The sequence below is a fragment of the Drosophila rhopaloa genome, unplaced genomic scaffold (genome assembly GCF_018152115.1).
Source record: "Drosophila rhopaloa isolate 14029-0021.01 unplaced genomic scaffold, ASM1815211v1 contig_2, whole genome shotgun sequence".
Lineage (NCBI taxonomy): Eukaryota > Metazoa > Arthropoda > Insecta > Diptera > Drosophilidae > Drosophila > Drosophila rhopaloa.
Window position 1 is genome coordinate 13,776,890 of NW_025335083.1, and position 26,426 is coordinate 13,803,315.

The following is a 26,426-nucleotide window of genomic DNA, read 5'->3' on the forward strand; positions in this document are numbered from 1 at the left end:
GATTACTTAACTAACAAAAAATTACACTATTTACCTATTTAGATTAGAATCTTAATTAAGTAACTAATTCGTTTGAAATCACTGATCCATTGATTTTTGTTAATGAGCAACAGCATTCACATTGACTAAGCTCTTAAAAGAATTCTTTCGTCATCAAATATGAACAACATTTTTTTCCACAAGTTTTATAAGTTTTTATTTTTAGTGTTTGGCAATTGCACTGGGAGTTCTTTGGCCCTGTTATTGTTGCTATTTCAGCCCCTGCTTCTTATTATTGTTGCTAGTCGAATAACAAAAAATACAACACAGAAACAAGCAGAAGAAGAGTAAACAATTGCAACAACAACCAGCTGGTTCTGGGTTAGTAAATAAATGCGACAAACGTATTTTTTCCGTTCAGCAAAACAATGTCAACACGGCGAAAACATTTCAACCAAAAATATAAAAACTACCAAAAAAATACCACCCGCACAACAGTTTTGGTAGCAGCATTTGCAGAATAAACATTTCATCATAATTACATATATTCAGATGGGGTACAGTTGTGTTCCAGTTAGTATGCAACCTGCTACTAAGTGTTGCATACCACAGGGCGATATCTTATCAAGGAAACTAAGAAAATGGAGGAAAACAAAAAGCCAGGAGGCAAAGAAAAACTAAAGAAAAATTTGTTGACTTCCGCTTGAAGTTTTGCCAAGGTTTTCTATTTGTTTTCCATAGGGTGGCCATAGCAGTCAAAACAAGGCAAGAAAGATTACCCTAAGCACTTATTTAGGGTTCAATAAAATAAATAATATTATTTTCTAATCTAAGATCATAATTATAATCATAAAATTACAAACTCAACAATGATCCATTGCTAATTTCAATAGGTAAGATAACCCCAAAGTATTCGATAAAAGACTGCAAATTGATGAAAACTTTTTTGATCCCATTATCATATTCGTCTTATGGACTTTCTATATTAACATTAAATATTTACCTTTAAACAAAGTGCATTCCAGTTACAATATTAGCCATTCTTATTTGTTTGAATACAATTTAATTATTTCCCTTAATGTAATTCTTTCGAATGGTTTGATTTGCTAACACCTGTATAGTAGACATTCTTCTCCCTCCAATAGACTTTCTTTAGTGACAAAGAGAGATATAGACAACAGTAACAACAACTAATTAAGTTCATTGCTTCTATTTGCGTATTTCGCTGCCTTGCATGCGCAAACGTATTTATGTACACACAGCTGAGGTCAAAATAATGCTACTTTAAGTACATCCCGAATAAATTTTAAATAAATACTTATAGTAATGGTATAATAATTATGTAAGCAGCACATTTTTTTTAGTTTAAGAAAAATTACATGGTAAATCGTATATGGAAACTATTTTGTGTTACCGAGCACTGTTTTTGGAATATTTGTAACAGAACATTTTAGTCGTCTAAAGCTTACAAATGGTAAACTTCTGTGTAGAAAATATTTTTCTACTAAAGTTTTTTGGGTGTTATATGAAAACAAGGTAGTGTTAACAAACATCGTATTTTGAATGCGAATATATTAAACATTTTAAACATTGTAAATTCAAATTTGTAGTTTTTAAATTTTAAAATTCTTCTTAATTTTATTTTATCCACACAAAAAAATATCCCAAGCTCACAGTTAATAATTTGTTGACCCCCAGTGTACCTTCACATATATTTCTTGTTGCCGTTTTCTGTTGTTGTTTTACCGTTGTTTTAGTTATTGTTGTTGCTGTTTTGCATATTTTTTGCAGTGGAAGCTCGAAAACAAAAGGCGGCCGAAAACAAAACAACAAGAGCAACAAAACTCATCAGGCTCATCTTCATTAACTTTGCTTTCTGTCTTTCTGTCCATTTCCCTCCTTATCCCACTGCCTTCCACTGCCCCCGGAACTCCTTCTTCTTCTTTGCAGCCCCCAACCTCCTTTGCCATTTTTCTCAACCCAACTTTCTTGCATTGTCTCTGCAAAATGCGAAAAACAGAAAAAAATACTTTTGTTTACTCTTATGCCAGCGTTGACTTTGCTGTTGTTGTTGCTCAGTCGACGTCGCAGTCGCCGCTGTTTACACAATTCCACAACCGAAGTCCAACAACAACAATAACAATAAAAAGACAGCCCAAAAAACAAGTAAGAATTAATTCTAAGTCCAGACATTTCGATCGAGCGATACCCTAAGCTAGTAAAATTTAAGGAGAAAACAAAAGATGGAAAATTTTTAAAGCGATGATTAGATGCGCCAACCAAAATAAAATATATGAATAATTTTATTTTCTTTTATTATTAATTCAAACCCAGTTAAGACTGTATTGTAAGAAGGAAGATAGGTTTTGCAATTCGATTATCATTTAAAAGCCCTTCGAAGTGGGTGCACTGCCCTTAAAAGTTGACTATGATGTTGAAAGAAAATAGAGACTTTCGTAAATACTATATATTAAAACAATTTTATTAAATACACAAATTATTTAATTATTAATGTATATTTAAGTCCATAAATACCCTCTTTAAAAATACCAATAAAAGATAGTGAAGAAGAAGAAAACTTAGCAGCAAAAGCGACTGAGAAATGCGAAATGGATAATGACCTTCAGTCGCGCTGCTGCCGGCGTCGACATCTCAGTCGGCAGAGTGGCATGGTCGGGGGTGAGGGGTCAAGAAACAACACAACTTAATTTCTGGTAGTCAGGGACATAATACCGCCGCTCTTCTTCCTTTCTCTTTTTGCTATCTCCCCTCATACACAAACATTGTAAACAAGCAAAATTGCTTCCTAGTTGTAAATTCGCACGCAAACATACGCAGATACACTGCAAGAAATTTAGGGGTTTCGGGATTAAATTCACCAAAAAGTGCAGTGCCAAAATATCAGTGTATTTTTTAAAAAATATATATATAATAATTTGGACGAAAAAATATACAAATTCATTATTGAAGCGGTGTGCTTTATTCCTGTCTTTTTTGAAAAATGTCAAAGGTTACCTGCTAAATTGGATTTGATACCTAATGTTTAATAAAAATATATAAAACATATAAAATCTTATTATCCCCATTTATTTCTATGTACAACAGTAAACGGAGCCTGTGCGCCTGCTCTCTCTCATTTTTTCATTCTTCTCTCCCTTTTTCTCTGTAAAAGAGATTTATTTCCCTAACGTGCTCTCGCTCTCCTGTGCAAACAAGTGTTTGTTTGCTGCGCCGTCGTCGACGTCGGCCGTAGCAGTGGCAGAGCAACCCCCACTTCCACCTATCAGCCCCAAAGAACACCCCCCACCCGCTGTCGAACTTTCTTATTTGATTACTCGCAAAAAAGAAAAGAGTTCCGCTCTCAGTCAAATTGTGACAAACGAATTTGTACTAATTAGCATTTCTCATGCGGCCTTCACAGTGGGACGCATCGATTAAAATTTGCTCCGTAAACGATGACTTGCCATTTTATTTGTTGTGGGAGATTAAATACTAATCATTGGATGTAGATCAACATGCTATCTACATATATTATGAGTTATAGTTCGCCAAAGTTGAAAGTAGTCATGATGATGCTTCTGAAATTGATACGAGTTTGATTGTTGATAATATTATAATTTTAAGAACTTTTTAAAAATATAATTATGTTTGTGATCGATTTATGTGCATTTATTAATTAAAAACAAAGACAGATGGATAAAAAAAAACAAGATATTTCTTTAGAATGTTGAAATTTTTGTACATATATCTTATGTACATATATTTGTTACGATCTCTTAAATATAGTTGCGTTCCTTCCATTTAATTCCGTTTTGAATAAAAGTCTATTGATCCACTGTTCCTTAGTGAATTTGTTCTTTATGCATTCCACAGTTCTCGCCAAAAAAGTAATGCGACAACAAAAAGTTACCCAAGAACACAAGACTAACACAGAATGCGCAAAAGAGAGGGCAAGACAATGGCTTAGTGAAAGACAAGTGAAAGAAAAGGAGGTGGCGAAGGAGGGAAAGGAAAGAGCACAGCACGTGAACTGAGAACTTGCGCACGAGAGAAAAGCAACAGCAATAGAAACAAAAGCATTAATACGCCGCCCACGCAGCTACCAAAAACGCAATGCACTTTGACTGCGGCAGAGACCGCGGCAGAGGGAAAAGCAGAAAGCAAGCTTGGCGAAAAACAAAATACCTGGCAAAAAAAATTAGAAGAACAAAATTAATCACATTACAAATTAAACAAAAATTAATATCAATCATAATTAAAGACTTCTAAGCTGAATACAACATTAAAAATTTAAATTAAAGAAGTACAGAAGGTTAAATATTTTAATGCTTATCCAAACAAAATTTACAAATATCAACACAAAATATCGTTTTATTAAAATAAAATATTTACCCAGAAAAGAAAATAAATTCGATTTATGAATAATACCTTTTTCAGTGCACAACTGCAATCCGTTTGTATGCAAAAAAAAATACAAATAAACATGTAGTACAACTACAACTACAACTCAAGGCAAACCATTTAGGCAGCGCTGTGGCAGAGGATGGGCAGCGACGCTGGCAGAAGACGGAAATACCAGGCGAACGATGACGAACGTAAAAACTACGCACCAAGCACAAAAACAAAACACGCCACGAAAAACAAACAAACAAGTAAGGAGAGCAAGTGGGAGAGAGAAAGGAAGAGATGGGAGTGGGAGAGCACCTGCCCCTACTGTACCGCCCACTCGGCTAACGAGCAAACAAAACTAAACAAAAATAAATAGAAACAGAAACACAAGAAAACAGCGAAATAGAAAAGCAGGAAATATTTCGAACTTATCAAACGAGAGAAAAGAGAAGACTTACAGCTTTGCATTTCTATTATTAATTAGTTTCAGCAAAATCCATTTGAGTGGTGTGTACAAAGTATTGACATAAAAGAATGAAATCTACAAAATATTTCAAACTTTTATAGTCGAGAAAAAGAAGTCTAAGCCTTTCTACATTTAAAGAGAGCTTCCATTATTCAATATACTAAGAACAAATCATAATTAAGGATTTTCATTACTCAAAAAGTGTTCCTTGCTTTTGAATTACCTTTTAAATCCGAAATTAACATTTTTTCTTATCTTAAATAAAAATATTATAATTATTATTTTATAATTATTATATTCGGATATGTGTTTCGCGAAATGTGTCAAAATCGCATTCATTTAAGCATTTACATATAAAAATATGCTTGTCTTATTCAAATATGAACGCTTAAATGAACTTTCTTTTGTTTTCTTGTTTTAGAAATTGTACTACGCCGTAGTAGAAATTTCGTTTCATTTTGGCGCGAATCATCTTGAGATAATGTTTTTTTATGGTTACGTTTTTGCTTTTTGTGTCGACCTCGGTTCGTTCAACTCGTTTTTTTCGCTGAACCGCTCCTGTCTACTTGTTTGTTTAATTTTTTGCAATTTCTGCTTCACATTTTATTTGTTTGTTTGACTCGGCTGCGCGCGTGTCGTAGTGTGTGTGCGGCCCAAGAAGCAGTGCCCCTCCCCCTCGCCATTCAACTCTCCTTCTCCCTCCATTCATTCATCCCCCCTTTTGTTGTTGCTGCCGTGTTTCTTTTTTCTCTTTATCAAAACAACTGCGCAGTCGACGTCGAAGTCGCGTCGCAGTCAGCCTTCAAACAGCAGAGGTGACAATAAAAGCACATCTAATATAAAAATTAAATTTTAAATATGTAAGTAAGCATTTTAAATCTTTTAAAAATTCACAATTTGTTTAGATCTTGTCATCCAAAACCTTATTATATATCTTTTAAGAGTACTAATTTTATAGAGTTAAAAAATAAACTTTCTAATAGGATAAAGCTTAATCATAACATTTCTTATGGCAGATTAAGCAATATTTGTATTGGAATGGCTTCAAAATTTCATTGTTCATCTTTTAATCGTGCTGATGCTTTTGATCAAAGATCTTTTTGTCATCTAGGAAAAGTAGACTTGATAAAACCTTAAACTCTTATAGCTATTATTTAGTGACCTCCACCGTATCCCTGCTTGTGTTTTTTTTGGCGCGCACAGCTCTCTCTAAATCTCACTCACTCTCTCCGTCGCCGTGCCGCCCGCTCTCTCTCTGCCCCACCCCCTCGCTCTATTGTTGTTGCTTTAAGCATGACAAAGCACCGTAGAATTTCACAACAGGCCAAAAGAGAACTTCATTACGATGTTCGTTTTGTTTTTCCACGAAACAACTGTTTACTCTGCTCCGGCCGCTGCGCTGCCGTCTGTGCTCATTTCAATTTCTCTGCCGGCGTCGCAGTCGGTGCGCTTACAAATCGATGCCAATAGGTTTGCGACTGTTTGCCGAAACAGACGCCAACAGACGGTGCTCGCGAGCGGTTGTAACGGTAAAGATATAGTACATCTATAGCGCGCGTAACGGGAAAATACGGAGCAGTAGAAGCGCAACAGCGCCTCCGAAATAGCGGTAAATATCGCCAGTGCGTGTGCTTGTGTGTGGGGGAGATGTTTGTTTATGGCAAAGCCTCCTTTTGTTTCTCTCTTTCGGATTGTTTGCCAAATAAATAACAGAAAAGCGATTGACAGACGTTGAAATATTTTATAAATAAGGATATTACAGCTTCAGATTTCTGTGGGCATATCATTGTAAAATAACTCAAAAGTTTTTTTTAAACTGTGTTCCCACGTGAATTGAAAGCCAAAAGTGCGGTTAAAACGATCGAACTGCAAAGTATTTTGAATTAAAGATGTTAAATAAAACCAGAACTCGAAAAGTGATTTAAATTGAATGTATAAATAGAAAAGATATTGTAACATCAAAAAATGAAAAGATAATCGTGTGAAATAAAGACAAATATTGTCTATGCGAACAAATTAAATCGTCGCTAAAATAAAAAATAAATAAAATGTTAATAAGTATTTTACTACCAAGTTATAACCGAAAAATTGGACACAATATTTAAAATTAAATGAAACGAAACCTTAAACGCTTTACAAAGCTTAAATATGATAACTAATAACGCTGAAACTAGGACAACTGATATTTTACCAAAAATGTTTCTCAATCTCCTTTCATAGACAAAAAAATTGTGAGAATTAAAAACAAGTATTCCAATTGATTAAATATTTGGAAACACACTCAGCCTTGAGTAAAACTAAGAAAACAAATATTTATTTTGATTTGATAAAGAAACACACCAATGAGCTAACCAATATTTCACAAAAAGTGTTTTTAAAATTTATTTCAATACCATCCATGCAGCATGTGCGTTCGTGAGTGTTGTGCGAGTGATTGTAAATTGTTTTTTATTTCATTCGCGCGCCTTGAAATTTATTTTTAAGTTTCTGTGCTCAATTTCACTTTGAATGTTGTTTACTTTTTGCGTTGTTTAATTTGTTTCGGCCTGTGGTGTCTCTCCCTCTTCTTCTTTTTCTTTATTCAAAATGACAAAAGGCGAAAACAAACTAAATTGTGGATAACATGGATTTTATGCAAATTCAACGTTTTCTGATTCAGACATGGCAGTGATTTTAAACGAATTCAAAATGGTTGAAGACTGTTTAAAGAAACTGTCAAGTAAAGGATGGGAAAAAAACTGTGCAATCAAAATGCTGAAAATGTTTTAAAAGTCCTAAACTAAGTGCTTACATATATGTGGTACAATAAAAGAAAAACCAAACCACAGACAATTACAAGCAACAGACATAAATTATAAATAAACATCCAATAAAAACTGCCAGCCTAAGCATTTCCGCCATGATTCACATAATAAGACAACAGAAACGGTGACATTTAGAAATTCCTGATAAAGTCCCCATATAGTCGCAATTGTTCTCGGTAATCAAACGACAAATCAATGCTTTGAGACATGCAAATTAATTTAACGCAGAAAAAAAACCCAAAATCTATATACGCAATCAGTAAACAACAAAAGTACAAATGATACAACAAAATAAAATAAAATCGAATTAACCGCAGAATTCCAAGTAAATCCCTCAAAACTGTGCTACTTAAAAATAAAACGAGGCCGCAGACTGAAATGCTGGGGAAAAAACCAAAAAACCTAGCCAAAAACACATTTCAAACATTTTCAATTTCAAAGCAATAACGGAAAATAATTGGAAAATCACCCGAACACAAACAAAGAGCGAAAAAGTGCGTAAAAAAGCAGCGTGGCGTAAAAAACAAGTTCTAAAAATAGACCAAAATGTGTCGCGGCTAAAAATTGACGCAGAGTGTGGCGCAAACAACAAAAGCAAACAACTAAACAAAAAAAAACACAAACAATAAAAACCACATGCAAACTGAACTAAAAACAAATTAAGGTTTTATCACCCCTTCTCTTTCTAACTTAACTTGTGTGTGTCGTGTGTGAGTTTACCGTTATGAATCATCCAGCTGTTTGCGCAGCGTAGCAATCTGCGCAAAAAGAAATACTTCTCGAACTTTTGGTCGGGAGACAAAAACCGATTACTAAACAATTTACTTCATGAAATAATGTGTGCTAAATCATGTGCTAAATCACAAAGACATCTACATATGTAATTTTAGTTACAGTTACTGTCGGTAGCTTAGTTCTTGTTATCAAAAGCCCTAAAGGAGTTTACAGAGATTATCTATCACTAGCACAACCTAAGAATCCGAAACCATTCAAGAAATAACAAACACGTTGTCAGATTTTGGTGTGCAACACATGTTTCGAAGTTTCCATAAAAATTACTAATACGATACGTACGCCAGTTAGATCTCTTAACAATTAATCTTCTTGCCGTTTCTTACCTTGTCGTCTTATTGATCTCGTTTAAATAAGAGTCATTATAGTGAAAAAACTAAAAACATTTTTTGGTTGGAATGCTGTAATAAATTTTAGACCATGGTTAACAGTACGTATGGGTGATAAAATTTAAAGACAGTACGCAGACCATAAAAAGAATTTTTTTCAACATATTTGATATGATTAGGAATACTTCGAAAAGAAAATAACCGTTTAAATTGTTTTTTTTTATTTGATTTTTGATATCATTTACTTAGTACAAGTCCCAAAGCAATAAGATTCATCAATCAACATAAAAAATGTCGATTTCAGAACATTGTTAGAGGGTCTTTTTCGAAAATCTAAATATAGATTTTCCAGAACTCTTGATCATGCCTGTTATATTGTAATCCAGTGCTATTATATTGACCGCTTTTGTGCTTCGTAAATACGTACGACAAGTGCTAAAACGTAGAGCAAATTGCGCTCGTCGCCAAAACCAGGAAGCGAAAATCTACGTTCGACAAAGATTGATGTAAAAGCGAGACGCCGCATAGTATAAACCCCATTTAATGGTATTGGTGCGAGTGAAAGCGCACGTGTCCCTGGGTGCAGATTGTGTGTGTGCAAAATACACTTCCGTCTATTGTGAATGACGAGGCGCGAGCAGTTGCCTTGCCATCTTTGTTATCGTTTGTTGTTGCCTCTGCTTCTGTTTCTGTTGACTTGTGACATTTACACACACGATTACGAAGAAAAAGAAAAATAAAATTACCACTCACGCGTTTTTCTTGGCAGAATTTTCTCCGCTCGCAGAAGCTGCGACATTTTCACTACACACATAAACAATAATATCAATTACAGTCAGTTAAAGTAAAGTTCCGCACTAAAGTGAGCCCAAAATAAATTGGTGGATTAGAAAGTATGGCACTTGTATCTTATCCCAAGCGTTGTATGAACATTTTTTTCTAAAAACAGATATTACAAGATACTTGAACATACATCATTGGAAATCAATTTATTCTTAAGTTCCTTCTATATTTTTTCCAGTGCAGACAAAATCGCACGTCAATATGCTAATGCCAAATAAAATCTGCTTTATCATTTACTACGGACTTTATTCCACTGTATAATGTGTACTATACTAAACTGTGTACTATATATAGTGCCACTGACCTAGGCAGACGATGACGTGTTCTGTAAACTGATTATAAAAAAACTGCTGCGGATTTATAACAGGGAATTTGCTGAATGGAATAAGCTCGTTTTGATTGTTTTCACTGTTTGCCAAGATTACAAATGTCGATCAGTTAAAGTTCAGATAATGGCGATCGTTAGATCGCTAAAAGCAACGCAATATCGGTTTTGGGTTTTTCCCTACACTGAGATTTGGAATTTCCTCGGCTTTTTAGATGACATTTATAAGAATTAGCTACGTCACGGCAACTGGTATTTCATAATTTTGCGTCACATCATGGTTTAGATAAAATTTTGTCTAATCTACCCTTGGAGACGTCCCCGATAAGCTCGAGGTCTGAGTCTATTTTTGTTTGTAGGCACAAGTATTATAATTGTTTTCTTAGGGATTAGAAAATAAAGCTAAATAAGGTTATAGTAAGGCCAAAATTTAGCTTTTAAATTACATTATGAAATACTATAAAATGCTATAGAAATGCCAAGTGTTTTGCTTCACCTTTACTGCGGGGTATTACACTGTAATAATAATGTTCTTTGGAAAACGAAATTAATATGAAGTTAAAATTCAACTAACGATCGATAATTGATCGAAATTACAGTCAACTATTTAATATTTGCCATTTTAATTTTCGAACCCATTACAAAAATCTAATTTAAACGATAGAATGTTAAAATATTTAGTTTAGTTTTCCTTTCGTACAGTAAATTCCTCTCCGCCCTTTCCTTAATGACATTTTATATGTCATTTGAAATTTATCAATTAGATGTCAAATCAAATAAAAATCTCGGCAATTAGCAAGTTGACTGCCACCGGACTTATGACCATAGGTTTGTACAGAGAAGCCTATTTTAGTTGGGTGATGATGATCGGTTTTGGGTCCGAAATTCTGGTTGTTAAGTTTGCTGTGGCCATGCTTAGTTGCTGGACTGAAAATTTCCCATTTCTGATTAACACCTCGGCGCACAAATAAGTTAACAGAGAACCGAATTCGGCCCGAATGAAATGGAATAATAATATAATGACCAATGGCGATCGGTTCGATAGCACGTATTTGGCCGCAAACAGTTCGCTGAAAATGTTTCGAGTGGTGAATGAGTGTGTGAATGACTCATGGTTATCTTTCGACTCAGGGACGGAATGTTTGACGCGCGGGAAAAACCCGGCGATAACGTAAACAAAACGATAAATGCCAGAGGAAAACTTGTTTTTACAGATTAAATTGAATATTACTATTGTAACTAATTGAAAGCTAAAGTTATGTTGCTACTATAAAACAATTTTCCAAAACAAAGTTCGTTTTTAAATCTTAAAAATTATTATAAGATATCTTTTAAAATTTTCAAATCAAATAAACGATCTGATGGCTCCATAAAAGGTGCAAAATTGAAAAATATTTTTTCTAATCCCCTGTTTTCTGTTTTTCTTTTTAGTAAATGAAAAGTAATTCACCAAGTGCTAAATGATAGAGAATGAGACCCAGTCGACAGGACCCAAAAAGACAATGTTGATTGAGTGCATTTCGCGTGACATTCCCTGAGAGTTTTCTTCAGAAACCGAACGAAGCAAAGATCAAGTAAAGCTCGTTGATATAGAGCTGAATATACAACAACCACCCACCGATCGATCGAGAGGCGTGGCAAATGAACTACAATACGGCTAGCGTGGTAGCCGCCGCAGCAGCAGCCGCACATCAGACGTCGCACCACCATCCGTATTTGAACCACCAGCAGTTGCAGCACCACCAAACAACCCAACAACAACAACAACAGCTAATCCCACTGCCCATCGGTGGGGGAGGGAGTTTAGCAGTGGGTGGCGGCGATACCTCGCCCAAAATCATGGAGTGGACCAACGACGATGCTCTTGAACTAATCGAGCAGTATCGCTGCCACACAGAATTATGGAATCGTGCCGATCCGAAGTACAAGGATAAACTATGTCGATTCCGGGCGTGGTCGGAAATAGCCGAACGCTTCGGTTGCAGCAAGGCGGAGGTCGAGCGGAAGATGAACGTATTGCTGACCCAGTATCGGCGGGAGAAGCATAAGATGTTTGTGAAAATATACCAGGGCATTCAGCCCAATCCGTCCAAGTGGTATGCCTTTAAACGATTCGATTTCATGGAGGCGGGCGGCGGCAGCTTAAGCGGCGGTGGATCAGGTGGACCAGGTGTTAACGTCTCGGGCGGTAATCTGGTGCCCAATCCCGTTTCCTCATCGGCAGCCGCTGCCGCCCACAATGGGCTGAACGGACTGGCGGCTGCGGCCGTCGCTGCAGCGGCCTACGAAAGCGGTACGATTGCAGCGGCAGGAAACGGAGGAGCACCAACCACAGGTCCAGGTGGCGGAGCACCTGGTTCGCAGCCCACCATGCAGCACAGACGCATCAAGACCAAAGAGCTAAAATATTTCGGAGCGGTAAGCTATTAAATAAAAAAAACCACTTAATATATAGAACAAATAATACAAAAACAAGTTTTAATTAGCAGGGGAATCGCCCATTAAATATTTTCGGGGATTTTTATACCCTTGCAGAGGGTATTATAATTTCAGTCAAAAGTTTGCAACGCAGTGAAGGAGACATTTCCGACCCTATAAAGTATATATATTCTTGATCAGGATCACCTCCTGAGTTGATATAGCCATGTCCGTCTGTCCGTCTGTCCGTCTGTCCGTCCGTCTGTCCGTCCGTCCGTCCGTTTCTACGCAAACTAGTCCCTCAGTTTTAAAGCTATCTGCTTGAAACTTTCCCAAAAGTTGTCTTTCTATTGCAGGTAGTATATAAGTCGGAACGAGCCGGATCGGGAGACTATATCATATAGCTGCCATATAACTGAACGATCGGAAAAGCCATAACGTTGGTGTTTTTAAAGTTAGGAAGTTGGGATTTTCTATAAGTTTTATGTTTGGCCAATTAATCCGACCTACCAAATTTCTTAAGGATCGGACGACTATATCCTATAGCCGCCATATAACTGATTGATCGGAAATGCCATAACTTTGGTGTTTGTAATGTTAGAAAGTTGGGATTTTCTATGGGTTTTATATTTGGCCAATCAATCCGACCTACCAAATTTCATAAGGATCGGCCGACTATATCCTATAGCTGCCATATAACTGAACGATTGGAAATGCCATAACGTTGGTGTTTGTAAAGTTAGAAAGTTAAGACTTTCTACAGGTTTTATATTTGGCCAATCAATCCGACCTACCAAATTTCATAAGGATCGGCCGACTATATCCTATAGCTGCCATATTACTGAACGATTGGAAATGACATAACTTTGGTGTTTTTAAAGTTAGGAAGTTGGGACATTTTATGAGTATTAAGAATACATCATATGAATAATTTTGAAGAATATAATTTACAGAATATTCTGCAAGGGTATATCAACTTCGGCTCCGTCCGAAGTTAGCTTTCCTTTCTTGTTATTAATGCTTTTCTTGTTAGGTATATTCTTATCAATTAATTTTGTTTAATAAAAATAACCTAAATCATCCAAACAAAATTCATGGTATATTCAAATTAGGTCTACTTGTTCAAAAAACTCATGCATGAATTAGTTTGTCTATTACTATTATTAGAATATTATTCACAAAATCTCGATTCTTAATAATGTTATCAGTTTTCGACAAAATTGTTCGATACCAAAAACAAACAAACGATAAATGTGAAAAATCGGGCAATGACTTTAACATAGATACAGTCATCATATTAATCATCATAAATCGATTGTAGAATTACTTTGCAAGACATGTGAATTTTATATACCTGCCCTAATGATTTCATTTTCATAAGAAAATGTGTTGCATCGAGTAGAAAGAGCCCCCTCTTATCATTCATATTAAAAATCAAAGTCCAATTCAAAAAAATGATGAAAAATTGAACAGAGTTTAAACAGGTTTAACCCTATGGGGTCAACAAATGATAGATTAACAAAAACATTTATTTAATTTGGGCGGTTCAATTTAACCAGAATATGCGCTGAAGTGTATCTACGCGTTATCTTTAAAGTATCACTTGTATAAGTACGTACGAACGTTTTTTTCTTATTTTTGACGAGTTAGGAAAGGGAAATATTTTATTTGTACAAAATTCTAACTGGCATAGATATTGTACGTGTAACGTTTGAAAGCATTGCAGTACGTTTAAAACTGAACATAAATTGTACTTAACGGTTAAATTTAATGTTGTAATGTAACTTAAATTGCTTGCCTATTTACAAATATCTGTCATATGTTTTATAACACAGCACACGTGTGGCCGATTTGTCGGCTTAGCAACAAATATTTTTTTTAATTATAAACAATGTACATTTGTACATACATATTAAATTTATTTTTTGGAAGCTTATCAATTGAAAAATTTTACAAGCAAATAAAATAACCAAAATTTTAAGTGTTAATTTCAATCAAAACAACTGCTTCGGGTTAACTGTGAAATGAGAGTAAGATTGCAAAAGAGAGGGAGATCGCTCCCACTCTCTTAGGAGCTCGAGCAAACATGTGCGCAAGTGACTTGCTGTTTTGCACTGAGAGGCCCCATGGCCCCACTCTCACGATCTCTCTTCCTAGAGTGTGTGTGTGCGCTTGTTTGTGCTCTTTTGTTGTTGACGATCAAAACAGAATTAAAATTTTACGCATAAATTTTTCTTAGAAATACGCAGTGGTGTGTGTGTGAGGCATTGGCCCCAGCTCTCTCCCCCTCCCCCTGTCCCTTTTTCTCGCACTGTCTCTTTGCTTGTTGTTGGTATTTTTGTTGCTTTTATTTGCGTTGTCGCGCCAGGCAAGCAAAGTGTGTAAGAGGAAAGGAGAGGGGTGTATTGGGGGGCCCTGACATTTCGTCGCCGCTCTTCTTCTTTATCGTCTTCTTCGTTTTTTGTTGTTGTTGCTCTGTATGATGAAATGTTTGTTTTGCACGGCGAAATGTGTTGGCGACTGCGACGCGCAGCACTTGCTACGGTGATTTTTTCGGGTTCCATTTTATTCCGTTTGTTATTTAAGATACACTCACTTGAAAGTATCATAATTTGTGTACAATTTTTGTAATGGTTCTGTAGTTTTTGAATTTAAAAGCTTTTTTTAAACCATTTCTCATCTTCACGGTAAGCTTAATTTAGGGTATAAAATGTATAATTATGCATGCAGTTTATTATACCGCCAACAAATTGTTCAATAGAGTTTCAAATACATGTTTTAAAAACAATTAAAAAACATTTTTGACCATTTTTATTTGTGCATTGCTTGTTGGGTCAGTATTACCCATGTCAACAATCGGTTGCTTAAATAATAAAGAATGCGTAACTACCAAACATTATTTATTTTTTGAGTTAACCCAGTATAGCCGTGTTTATTGAATTTTGAGTTCCCTACTTAAACAAAGTTAACAACGACTACGATTTCTTTACCTGCCATGCTTTTTAACCAATTAATGAATCGGACTAAATAGCAACTTTGGGTCTTGAAACTCCGCTCTGGACTGGGTCTTTGTTTTACTGTTGCTGTAGTGACGTTTTGTTTTGTGGTTACCCAGTGGACACCGCACCCTCGAGTTTCCCTCCTTGTCCGTCGTGATTCGCTGGAAGCTTTTGTTTTTACTTTGGCTCTGTTGTTTGTCAGACTTATCAAAACAAAATGCCAGGAGTTGTTGTTGCTGCTCGCCTTCTCTTCTGGCTGTTTTCGCTCGTTTTTTGCTGCTGTTTCTAGAAAACAAATGAAATTTTTGCAAGGAAAAGAATATAAAACTTGGCGCCTGGACTTTTCTGATTTTCTGCTTTTTTTCCAAGTGAGAGGGGGGGCACGGGGAAATCGGGGGCGTGGCTTAGCTAAATACATGCAACTTGTTTGTCCAAGTCATGTCACCTTTGGTTTTCTGGTTTTTGTGGTCCCCATAACGTATTTCGACATTTATGGCTATCAAAATAGTAGCTGGTTACCAGGCAACTTTCTTAGCTCTCGAAAAGGACTTTCAGATTTTAAAATATAGTATTAAGTTTAAGTTCCTAACTTTTTTTTTAAAATTTTGTGTTATTAATTAATTTATTGAGTTGGTTTCTGACGTTTTATTAAAAGCTTATTCTTGTTCTTGTTTTATAAAACCAATGTAATCATTCGTTAATTTTAAATATTATACATACATATCTACATACATACATATGTACATATGTATGTATATTAACTGATAAAATAATTTGTATATGTATGTTTACGGTTTTATAAGATTGGCATTCCATTAATTTGTTGGCTAATAACACAATTTTTAAAATAATAAATTAACAGACTTTCTTCCTTGCATAGGAATTTTATATTTTCTAATTTGTTTCTGCTGGCGTTGTTCTATTATTTTTCTGTGTTTTGGTTTGGCTTTGCTCTCGTATTGTTTTTTTTTGTTTCTACGTCATTATTATTTGCGTGTGCAGGCACTAACAACGACGCCCACGCCCTCTTTTCAGAACGCCCACCGCCCCCTTATTGTTATGTATTTTTGTTCATATTTTGCAATTGTTTTGCTCTGCGGTATTTTCCTCAAGACAAGTGAACAACAAAAAAACAAAAACAAGATGAAGCCGAAGACGAGCTGATGTTTTTGTTGTTGTTTCGGTTGTTGTCCCGCAATGTTGTGGCTAGCAAACGATTCACGCACTGCCTCCCATCCACCACCCACCATTTGCACCATATAACCTGCAGCACCTGCAAAAACTAACCACTTCCATTCACTAAAATGAGTTATCAATTAAATAAAGCTTTTCTTTTAAGAAAACGAGAATTCTTAATTTTTGGGACCAAGAGATATTTATGCAAGTACCGGGAGTACTTTAAGATATAGCTATCATTTCTTAGTAATCAAGCTATATTTAAATGATTTCCTACTATTTAAAGCTAACATGTTATTTCATGTTATAATTTTACAATTTAAAAACATTTTTTTCATGGTCTCTTTGACTTCACTTAATATTTACAAAATTAGTTTTTCGAGTGTACTTTTCTCTTGTTTGTGTTTCCTATTGTTGTTGTAGCTGGAGCGGCAGCAGTAGCGGAGTATCAAGCTGTTGTTGTAACTCGCGTTGTTTTGTTTTCCCTTGCATTGCCTACGAACCACCCATTTCCCACCCCCGCGGTGTCGGAATGAAAAGTGCAAGGCAAATAAGCAGCAACTGCGACGCCGGCAGCGAAGTCAACGTTTGTTTTTGTTTACTCATTCATTGCAAAGTTGTTTAGAGCCAAGCGCGCAGCGTATGTTTTTTTTTTTATTTAGATGATAATGATGATAGTGATGATGATAGGGTATAGGGTTTGGTGTGGTGGGTGGGTCGAAAAATCTAAGAGATATTCGGGGGGGACGAGTGCTTAGAATTCGCTGGAGTTTGCCACCGTCGAAAGTTATGTAAGAATTTGGGAGTTTTGGACGCAGCCGTAAAGTTAAAACGGGTGGGGATGTTTCATGATAGGATGCAGTACAAAATAGCAGATGAAGTTACTAGAAGCTAAAGTTAATTGAAGAAACTTAAATGAAACAATTTTGCAAAATATTTAACATTTTTAGTATTTTAAATAAATAGTAGATCAATAATATGAGAAAGTAAGTCTTAGGAAAGAATGTCAAACTATCTCATATTAAACATTTCACTGAAAAGCATTGCAACTCTAAAAATGTTAGCTGTTCATTTTTGTGGATCTTTAGGTTTAGACATGAAGATATGTATACGACTTAATACATTTTTAAAGAATTCATGTTGAAGGTATTTCTAAGATTTTTGTACTTGGAATAGTATGGAAATTGTTTGCTGGAAAAGGCAAAGCTTTTACTGGATTATCTTGTAAACGAGACACTTGGCAACTCTAGCATTGGCACCTGCCAGGTGACAGCGCCATCTCATACACTAACACACACCTGTACCATACCGCAATGCATTTTCAATTGCAATTTGTTCCACTGTTAATTTTACGACTCCCCGACCAGTGTAAATCCCCCATTTCGAGGAAATAAGGGGGATTGGGGGTTTTGTGTGCGGCGCTTGCGCTTGCGGTTTTCATGGCAGTTTCATTAATGTTAGTGTAGCAGTTACTGTTGTTGTTACTTGCTCCGAACTTGTTGTTGCTGTTGCGGTGTATGCGCTTTTGCGAAAATATCGCCATCGTACTTCAAAAACATTTGCGTGAGCAGGGGATAGATACAGTCAAACTTCATTAATTCAACAGTTCTACACACTTTACTTAAATTGTCTTAGAAAAATTGCCTTTTTTTTAATGATACATTTAATTTTTTAGGTAAAATGAGTGGGACATGTCCTCAAAAATTCTCCTATACTTATCAATTTTTTTTATTATAGGGGTTTATAAGTGCAACTCCCAAAAAAAACAAAAAATTAAATTCTATTTTAATATCTTTATTTTAAATATACGTGAAGAGTTTAAGTTTTGGAAGTTTCCCTGTGCCTGAGAAAAGAGGGAGCTCGCGACAATTGTGAATGGGCAGCGAGCAGAAAGGGGGTTGACGGGGGGAAAGGGGGTGGGGCTTGGGCGGATTTCGTGCCAAAGGAGTAGAAGCAGCGACGACGACGCGTAGTTTGTGTAGTGTGTTATTTATTCATTGGATTGGATGATAATCAGTTTGTTTACATTTTTCAGTTGCACACAAGCCGAGAGAAAGAGAGAGAGCGGAAGAGAGAGTGGGTGGGAGCGAGAGAGAGCGAGTTCATTCTCTTGTCTGTTTTATTTTATTTGCCTTAACAAAATAATAATACAGACATGCAAACACGCACACAGCGCACTTATACACACGCTGCTCTGAATGCGTAAACAACAAAAGCAGCTGCAACAACAATAACAGCATACAAGAAAGGGAGGGCAATAGGCAGGAGCGGTGTGGGAGGGTCAGGTGGGTCGGGGCGCCGTAGTTGGGGAAACTTAAAAACAGAAGCGGGGGCAATCAAAATTAACAAAGCAGGTTGAACTCTAATTCTCAGTATGTTCTAATAAGGAGAATTCAAAATTTTGACATATTTAATATATCTGAATTGTTATAATTCTTTGAGTTGGGAAATAATCAAATTTATTTTTTTGTTAACAAAATATTTTAGAAGATGTCTACATTTTTGTGTTTTGTTTGAAAACTTTATACAATCAATATTAAAAAAAAACCTATATTTATTTTTCAAAAGCCTTAAAAGAGCATTCTAGTTTCGTCTTTTCAAACCTTACCCCTCCACTTCTCTCCTTTCTTTGTCACAGCTTTTTGATGGAAAGTTCTAGACGCCATAACTCAGACAGACAAAAAAGGCGAAATCAAAGAGATCGGCACAGACAGAAAGGGATGGCAATAGCCTTTGGGGAAGAAAGAGAGGGAGCTCTTGCTTTGATCGCCGTTGACCACATTAAACTTTTTATTGTAGTTGTTGTTGACTTATTTTCGTTTGAGGCCCCAAACGTGGGGTAGGTTAATGCTAATGCCGTCGCCTGACCATTAAGCACTCTCTATATATGTATGTATGTAGGTACATATATAACTCTTACTGTCCCGCTCTTCTGGCTCGCGATACTCTCTTGCCAACTAATGCTGACATTTGCAAAAGTTTTCACAAAACACAACAAACAAAATGTGATATTGATATTGTAACGGTGTTGAAATTTTTATTCGATTTAATGCATCTAAAAATGATGTAATACTGATTTCGTTTTGGGATCTACTTAATACAAATTATCCTGGTTGTGTACATATGTATGTACAAAAGTATGTATATATAACTACGTAAACTAAAATATTTCAAAAAAACCCCTTTTTTTGTAGTTCTTTTTTTAAATTTTCATAACTTTGCAAATAAGATTAAATTTAGAAATCCAATACTAAACATTTTTTTTATTTAAAAAAATGCATTCGGAAATACATAAGTATATTTTAAATATGTATCCCTAAGTATCTTGCAAACATCATTAACCCTAGTTGTACTATCTTCTGATTTTCCGATCAAAACACCGTTAATTTCCGCTCTATCTGTCTCTTAATGACTCACCCACACTTTGGAACACTCTTAAAGCGTACTCTTAAAAACGTATTTTTTTCACTCTCTCCCTCTCTCTTGCTTTTTCGCTCGCACGTTGTTCGGCTTTTCGAAAAACTACGAACAAAATTTTCTACGCCGCTAGAATAATTTCGGACCAAAATATTACGAGTTTGAGTCGCGTTGCCGTCGCACACACAAAACAAAAAAAGTCTAGCAACAACAAGTGTAAACACAAGGCACTAAAAAGAAAACCGATCTTTAATAAATACGCTAAGAAAAATGCATTATCACAATGGCAATAATAACATTAATTTGAGGTCCCCAGGGATTACACATAGAATTCCTCCGGAATCAGCCGCGACAGTAAACTCATCAAACGTAAGTCTTAGCAGCAAGTGGGTTAATAAGGGGGTCTTTGGGATGGAGGGTTTGTTTGGAAAGTTCGCGCACTTCGCCACCTGTATGCGTGTTTTGCCTATACCCTATCCGGGGGTATTGTAATTTTTGGTTGGAATTTGGATTACCATTAAAGTGTGTTTATGTTGTTTTGTTTTTTTGTAATAGCTCAGTATAAAACTATCAACAAAATATTCCCGAATCGTCATAAAATGTCCTCAGAACTTTCGGATCGTCAGTAGTTTAAGACTACGAATTAAACTATTTTTGGTTAATATGATTTTATTACTATGTACATTTTAAATCTTCTTAAAATACTACGAGTTTTGTTAAAATCGGTATATTATTATTTCAAATCCATCATAATAAATAATATATTTATATACAACCGACATATTTACTATCACTGCAAGAGCATACGAACTTCAGTTAGCCAGAGTAAACTTTTTTTTTGTTGTTTTGTATTTTTACGCCTGTCTGAGTGCGTGTGTCTGCTAATTTGTTTTGATCGCTTCGTGTGTTTGCCATATAGGAGTATCTAAAAAAAACACGATCTGAACGCAGTCAAATTATTATTTATTTACCATTATTATCATAATTTGGTCAGACTTCGACTTCTCGCTCTTTCGGTTTTAATTTATGTTTCGGATTTACTTAAAGCATTGACAAAAACAACTTTTCGAGGGGGGTTTTGACCGGCGTTGGAATGCGACGGGGAAAAAAAAAACAGAAATTTCTAAATAATTTCAGTTGAATCGGAAACAAGCAATACAAGTGTATGTTTTTGGGAATTCCAATTATTATGGCTATATGCAAATTGCTTTTGACTTCTAACCGTCTAAAACAGCTATGCATACATTTTAAAAGAATTATAAAAATTGGGTTAAAAAAGGCTAAATTTTTTCAAATAATCAATTAATGTGAAATCAAAGAAAATTTAATAAAATATGTTTATAAGCATAATTTGATTTGTTTTTACAAAACAAACACCACCATACGCAAAGTATTGGTCTTTTTAGTTAATATCGAAATATAATTTAATTAATTTAAATGAAATTTGTTGCCAAAAATCATAACCATTTTGTTTAATCAATTATCTCTTATCAAAGAGAAAAGCACTAATTCATCATGACTCTTAAAAAAATGTAACACTTCAACCTAATTAAAGCTAAGTCAACATGTTTCATTAGATTGTTTTCTTATACATAATTCTCTAATGTTTTATAAAGCCCTTCATCAAGACCAGTTAACTCAGTAAATAAAATATTTTCATTACTCTATCTAAATCTCTAATCTAATAACTTCTATTATGATTTCCCAAACAATTAAAACAAGATTATAAATAGAGCTATGTCAACATGATTTTCCTAAACAGTCATCATTACTTATTAGTTTTAAAATCTACTTCCCTTGCTATCTCGAGAATTTATTAGATTCATACTTATGCCACATTTTAGCTCCACTATCGGGTCTTTAACAGACTCCCATTCGATAATAAAGAAGGAGGTAAAGATAAACAAATGTGTAGTTATAGAATAGTAATAAAAACAGACAATAATTTCACCAAAAATGTGTAGTATTTCACCTTTTCAAATTGTGTAGTATTTTAAAAGAAATATTATTGTGAAATATTTTTAATATTTTAAACAATTTAAGTTTAGGTACTAAACTAGTAATTTTGTATATATTTTATTTCTGTAGAATAGTCTTTACAAAACGTTTTGTGATTCGTTTTTTTTATTAGTTCTCAAAAAGTTAGCGACGTTTGTTATCACGATGGTCCAATCTTTTGGACTGCGTCACGATTACGAAGTTAGAAACCTTTGAACACCGCCTGAAAATGCCTTATCTCTAACCTTTTCGTATTCGTTCCGTTTTGTACTTACAGATGGGCCTCAATATACCCATGCTGATAGCGAGCAGTCAGACGCTGGACAGTTGGAATACGGCGGGTCAGTATTCGCCTCCGATATCGGGCTCTGGAGGCGGTGGCTCGGAGCGAGGAGGAAGTGGAGGTGGTGTTGGTGGAGCGCCTGCCCAGCAATTGCGAGTGCCCCTGCCCATGAGTTATCATGGTGGAGCTGGCGGTGGTGGCAGCAGCAGTAGTGATTTCCAGCAGAGTCCACTGAAACCCATGGATACCTCGGATAATGAGGATAACAATAACACCAAGGAGGATGTGGCAGCGGCAGCGGCCCTGGGCCAACTGGCTGCAAAGGTGGAGCGACGCTCGCCGTTGGGCGGTGGTCCGGGGGGAGGTGGCTCGAGTAGTAGGGAGGCCAACGATCCAGCAAGCGATCCCATTAAATCCGACCGGACCCTTAGCGAAGCTGGCAGCAGTCCCATACCGAATACCAATATGCACGAGGCGCACAAAAATCACCTGCTGAACAGTCCTGCCGGAGCAAGAGCGGTTACCCCAAGGCAGGCGCACGAGCAGATGCACCACCATGCACACACGCAGCACCACCTGCAGCAACAGCAACTGCAACAGCAGCAGCAGCAACAACTGCAGCAGCAACTACAACAGCAGCAACAACTGCAACAGCCGCAGCAGCAGTGTCATCATGGCCACGAGGAACTGGACATCAAGCAGGAGTTGGTGGACTATTTCCATGGCCAGGCGGCTGGTGGTGGTGGTGTTGGTCCTGCACCACCGCCACCACCCGAATCACATCGTTCCTATAGCTCAGCGGGTGAGGAGAGCCGACTTCAGCTGGTGGACATGGCCCAGGATTTGCGAGTTGCCCAGGCGAAGGCCAATTTTGGAGCTTTTGTCCTACCACCAAGAGGCAGCGATGCCAGCACACCCGCCATGCCTTTAAATATGCGAAAACTAACCGGTGCCGGCAGTGCGGGTCATATGCTAATGAATACATTGCTCGGTTCGAGGGAGAGTATGTCGGATGGCGAGGAACCCGATCCGGATAACGATGAGGCCACCGAATCGGCCGCCAGTCCGGGACACATCAAGAGCAGTGTTTCCGCCCAGGCGGCCGTTGCAGGATCCGCATTTTACGCAGAGTCCCTAAATCGAGATGATTGCGATTTTATTGGATCGAATGTATCATTAAAACTTCGAACCATGGATCGAACGCAAAGGATCATTGCGGAGAAGCTAATCAGCGAGGTGTTGTACTATGGGCAATTTAATGAGCTGGAACGCTCGGCCAGGATTCAGCCCAAGTGACAGTGGCGCCCCAAGAAGTGGACGACGACAATGGGAAACGGAAGTGGTGGGGCCGTGGGTCTGGGCATCGGAGTGGGTTTGAGCAGGATCAGGCTGGGCAGGAGCCTACTCGCCCCGCAGCATGGTAAATGAATTCCAATTGAAATAGTCAACAGAGAGATAAAACAGAAACCAATACAGAAAACAGTACAACTTATTTTTAGTTTGGCCAGGATCGGGGTCACCACTTGTACAAAGCTTGGCAGAAAAGGGGGCAGCGTTACTTAGGCGGAGTGAAAGTAGAAAATATAGAAAAGAAAGCAGAGTAGGGCTTGGATAAAGGTACTTATATGACAGGGGTAGAGATGGTGATGTCTGGGATGGTTGTTAAGTTTAAAATGTGTTTATTCACGGATAGGAGAACTGTTTACTAAATTCTCAAAACCTACTTAATGAAGGTTACTGCGGAAATTCAAAACAAAAATTTATTTAAATTTTTTTAACTTTTAAACTTGGAATATGTCAAACGAATTTTTAAAATAAACGAAATCTATTTCGGTTGTTCCACTGTGCAATGTTTAGATAATACAAATAATGTTGAGTTAGTCAAATTTGGTTTAACAATTAAAATACAAAATAAATCCTAGAGATGGAAAAGAATAGATTTAACGAAATAAAACCATTTTTTATTTACTATTTTTTATTATGAAATAACTAATTTTATAAACCGAAATGTGGTTCATCTACCATCTCTCCCTGATTAAAATACAAAAGCAACATAGAACACAAACCAAAGTTACTTTCTATTCTGTTCGAAGGGCTGCATAAACAACAGTTTAGCTTTTGTCCACAACTTCAATATTAAACTGCATAAAATACATAGATACTAGATAGGTTAGATTGGGTCTGGGAATGGGGTCATCGACACACCTGAGACATCTAACTAGCAGAATCTCAGTATTACTTATAAAATACACTTTACATAGACCATAGTTAACCGCAACAACGAGGATAGGAATCGAAGCATTTGCCATAGATCGATTCCTTGGGGCCGATCGTCCACTTCTGGGTGTTATCTGGTTGCTGATTGTTGACCTCGCCCTAAAAAACAAATATACAAAAATTAATGGGAGAAAAGTAAGCAAAACTAATGTAAAGACAAGGAATAGCGGCTGCTTAAAAGTCAAGCTCCAATTTGGGCACCACTGAAACTCAAGTTCCCGATTAGCTAACCGTTGAAAAAGGCACTTGTAAAACCTATATGTTTTCTATATATCTGCATATGGATATATGTATAAGTAAATGGATAAAAATATATAATATATCATTGTACCTTATTTTAAAACAGAGATGTTTTCTTAGTCACTTAAGTCTGGTCGCCGTAAAGTCACCAATCCAAAACCCAACAACTGAAACCAACCAACAAACAAAAAGAAACCGCAAACTTTTACCTATATTATACAAATATTGTCGTCACTAGTTCGTTAAAGAAACAACAAAAACAAAAGCAAAACATTGTACATTTTCGTGTTTATTTTTTTAGGTCATAATGATTTTTGCATAATATTTAAGTAGTTTTTATTTTTATATGCAAAGCAAAGCAGAGCAAAAAACAGAAACATTGAATTAATTTATATAAATATATATGTATACCTAATAAACAAATATGGGCAAATTAGATAGTCACATAAACGAGAGAAAGAGATAGATGGTTAGTTGCGGATGATGATGATGATGAAATGCAGCTCGGCTTTTGCTGCTGCGTTTTTAAGCCGTAGTTTTTACCTTAGCATAGAAAAATCAAAAACCAACAAAAGTCCAAACTGAAAAGAAAAGTCATGTGTAAAAAATGGAAAATTAGATGTGAATAAATTAATTGTCTGTAAAACTAGCGAGAATTTGTTTGGCATCGATGTGCAAGCGTATGTTGTGTGAGTGCGTATGGAAAGTAAACAAAAATTAGGTTTTCCTGAATGTGTAAACAGCAGCTAAAAAAATAAATAAATGTGTGTACCTATTTGTCTGACAAGCATTGTAAACGCCGTTTTTTTTTCTACTTTGTTAAATGAAAAAAATGGGTTAATCTTATGATTGGGATATTGCTTTAAATGAAAGCCGAATCGAAAATATATAGTTCTTTTTCTATTTTAACGGTTTAAATGGTTTTTAAAGCAAAGTTTAGCGGGAGTATCAGGAACCCATTATTTAAAAAATAAACTAAACACATCTTTTAAACATATATAAAAGGGGAATAAAGGATTGTTTCTATCAGTTTTTAGTGTAATTTTGCGAAATAAAATTATATTTATTTAAAATGTCGATTTATTTTTCATTTAAATAATTTTAAAAGAGCGCCAAAGCAGGCAACCAGTAAGAAGTTCCTAAAACTTCCACTAGATGGCGATTTTTAAAGTCTAAACAAAGTTTACATGGGTTACATGGACTAAAATGTAACTTATGTTAAGACCAATTTTGAAAGCACTAATAATGGTGTCTGAAAGTATGCTATCATATATTACAATTTCAATAATGATGAAAAACTCTATTGCATTTTGTATACGTTAATAAGGAAGTTTAATTTAAAATTATTTATAATGTAAAATTCAGATGGTGTATAACTTCGCTGAACAATTATAGTGTTGGAAAACTGCAGCAGGAATCGGTGGTTTTGTTTATTTCCAATTGATTTTCTTGAGCGCAAGTTCAGAACTCCCGACTTTTCTTAACTTTACAACCGAAAAGCACGGACTCTGTAAATTAAATATACAAATCAATTTAATTATAAATTCGCTAATAAAAAAATAATATAAGGGATATTGTAAAATACAAATGCAAAATATGTAATATTTTTCTTTACAAGTAAAAGAAATAATTAAAAAAATATTAAATAATATTAATAAAAATGTAAAAAAGAAGTAAATAAATTGATCGAT

General features: G+C 35.8%; 1 protein-coding gene across 2 annotated transcripts; it reads left to right on the forward strand.

Annotated features, from left to right (window-relative positions):
• Positions 1–6,315: 6,315 nt before the first annotated feature.
• On the forward strand, positions 6,316–25,724 carry LOC108052185 (AF4/FMR2 family member lilli). 2 transcript variants are annotated; one of them, XM_044459828.1, is made up of 3 exons: positions 6,316–6,443; positions 11,359–12,345; positions 22,213–25,724. In XM_044459828.1, exons 2-3 carry the CDS (start codon positions 11,569–11,571, stop codon positions 23,512–23,514), a joined length of 2,079 nt encoding a protein of 692 aa, XP_044315763.1. In that variant the 5' UTR covers positions 6,316–6,443; positions 11,359–11,568; the 3' UTR covers positions 23,515–25,724. The 2 variants fall into 2 exon arrangements, with proteins under 2 accessions (XP_044315763.1, XP_044315764.1); XM_044459829.1 differs by lacking the exons at positions 6,316–6,443; positions 11,359–12,345 and adding an exon at positions 20,003–20,306.
• The last annotated feature ends 702 nt before the right edge of the window (positions 25,725–26,426 follow it).